The sequence below is a fragment of the Xenia sp. Carnegie-2017 genome, unplaced genomic scaffold (genome assembly GCF_021976095.1).
Source record: "Xenia sp. Carnegie-2017 unplaced genomic scaffold, XeniaSp_v1 HiC_scaffold_71, whole genome shotgun sequence".
Lineage (NCBI taxonomy): Eukaryota > Metazoa > Cnidaria > Anthozoa > Malacalcyonacea > Xeniidae > Xenia > Xenia sp. Carnegie-2017.
The window spans coordinates 498,569-500,893 of record NW_025813539.1 but is presented as its reverse complement, the minus strand read 5'-3'; the positions used below and the strand labels follow the sequence as shown (position 1 = coordinate 500,893).

The following is a 2,325-nucleotide window of genomic DNA, read 5'->3' as shown; positions in this document are numbered from 1 at the left end:
CCACTAAAACATATAGCTTCAACTATCTTTCTTTATACAGGTAATAATCTTCTTATCTTACGCGTCGTTCTTTAAACTCGTCCCTGCGTATCCACGTATCCGCGTATCCTCTAAAAAACATAGCTTCAACTAACTTTCTTTATATAGGTACTAGTCCTCTTATCTTATGCCTCGTTCTTTAAACTAATCCTCTTATCTTATGCCTCGTTCTTTAAACTCGTCACTGCGTATCCACGTATCCACTAAAAAACATAGCTTCCACTATCTTTCTTTATATAGGTAATATTCCTCTTATCTTATGCCTCGTTCTTCTTGTTCATGGTGGTGTCATAACAGTATGACACCTCCATGATACCTCGTTCTTCGTTGTTCTTGGTACTGTCATAACAGTATGACACCACCAAGAACAAAATTCATCACGAAATGAACGGAGGCAATAAAACGAACCAAAAAAAAATTGTCTTGGTAAATGAGATCAATAGGTGGTAGTATACTCATAGTTTAATTTAAAAACTACTTAAGCTACTGAACTTGTAAACTTACATTTTATACTCTCGAATGAAAATGAAAGTATAACAGCTACACAATCGCTTTGTGCTGGATTTAAAGTAAGAGACCTTTTTACTCTAGAATCGGTACTTGTAAATCCAGTTTTATTATGTCATAACCATAAACTCTGACAAAAGGTTGAGTGGACTGTGCATGCTCAGATAATTTTGACTGAGTGAGCTAGTTACTCTCATGGCATGGTAAAGAGATCCAGTTAATAGCCTAAATTATCTTTACCTTCATCTTTACATTCTTCTCTGTACTGCAGTGTTTGAGGGCAAAACTTCAGATGTTGCTCCCGTAGTAATTGTTATTTTTCAACTTAGTTATTGATGATGTGCTCTCAGTTGTTGGTGGGCTTGGCAGTCTTGGTCTTTGTAGTACACCATTGATCATTTCCATTCGGTATTGAATCTCTTTTGGTGGTTCGCATATTGGTGGCTCCCAGATGCATGTCTCTGAATTACAAACATACTGTGATATACTTACATGTACCTACTTCTTCAAATAGAGTCAGTACAACAAGGAATGAGTTTTAATTTTGCAATATTCACAAAAAGTTTTGTTTTTTTCACACTTGAAACACTAAATGTTTGACTCCTTCATGTCTGGCTACCTACCAACTTTAGGGTTGCAAACATAGATGTGAAGTTTCATGTGATTGGTTAAACAATGTCCATCAGGCCCACTAGTCTTCCGGGTTTGAAGATCCTCAGGATAACCAACGCTTGTACCTTGTATATACAAACATTATTAAGTGATGGTTATTTTGATCATTTAGTCGATTAAAGTTAGTCGGGCATGGGACTTACGAACCTTACACTAGCCACTTGAATAGAAATGGATTTATTGCTAAAATGAAATCACTTACTTATAAAGTAGTAATGTTTTCCCGGAATAAATCTTGGCTCTTTAGCTGAGTATCGCGGATGAAATCCTAACTGCAATTTTTTGACATAACTTGGATTATTGCACACCAAGAGAAGTTTACCGCCGTCATTCACTTCGCATTTGTCGTATCCCGCTTTGTTCACGTGCCACAGGTTTTCATACAGCGAATCCGTATACAAAGGGCGTGATCGCCACGTGTTAACGGACGCTTCACTAGGACAAACAATGTTCATTCCCGTATAAGGTAAAACTTTTATGTAAAATTCTTTTGTCGAATTTGTCAGGTGTGTTTCAGCCAATCTGCTAAATCTGAAAGCATTGCAACAATTATTTCTCTGGAAAAACTCTTAAAAGCAACATTTAGGAACTATAAAACAATTTTAAAGAAAGCTCTGTTTTTGAGTAGTTATGGTGCAGGTATGGTCCCGGAAGTAAACGGAGCTCTTACCCGTGTCAATTAGTTTCCAGTCCTAGGAAGTAAACAGGGCGCGCGCGTGTAAACCGGAAACGATATAAAATGAACGAAGGTTGCTATTGGATGACATGATTAATTGCAACACGATAAAACTTAATTAAAATTACCAAATGGTTTCTATTCTTAAAGCAATATTAGATCTAAAAGATATTGATGATGCTCAAAATATTCTAATCGGTAACAAAGTATACAGCACAGCGCCCACATTGTATTATATGTTCATTTGGCTTTTACAAAATATGCGGTCTTTTTTATAACGAATGTTACTGCAAACGCGCATTGTGAAGTATATTATTCTTTGTTATTGAGCTTGCTTGTAATATGTTCTATAAGATATTGTCGATGCTCAAAAGTATTCTAATCCTAAGTATTCTGCTCAAAACCTGTCGTCATTTTATAACAAATCACAC

At 36.1% G+C, this 2,325-nt stretch overlaps 1 protein-coding gene across 1 annotated transcript; it reads right to left on the bottom strand.

Moving 5' to 3' along the window:
* Positions 1-834: 834 nt before the first annotated feature.
* LOC124459313 lies at positions 835-1,673 on the bottom strand. Its single transcript, XM_047008801.1, has 3 exons — positions 1,421-1,673; positions 1,170-1,283; positions 835-1,007 (listed from the first exon to the last, which is right to left on the bottom strand). The coding sequence occupies exons 1-3, from the start codon at positions 1,671-1,673 to the stop codon at positions 835-837; spliced, it is 540 nt and encodes a 179-aa protein (XP_046864757.1).
* Between the last annotated feature and the right edge of the window lie 652 nt (positions 1,674-2,325).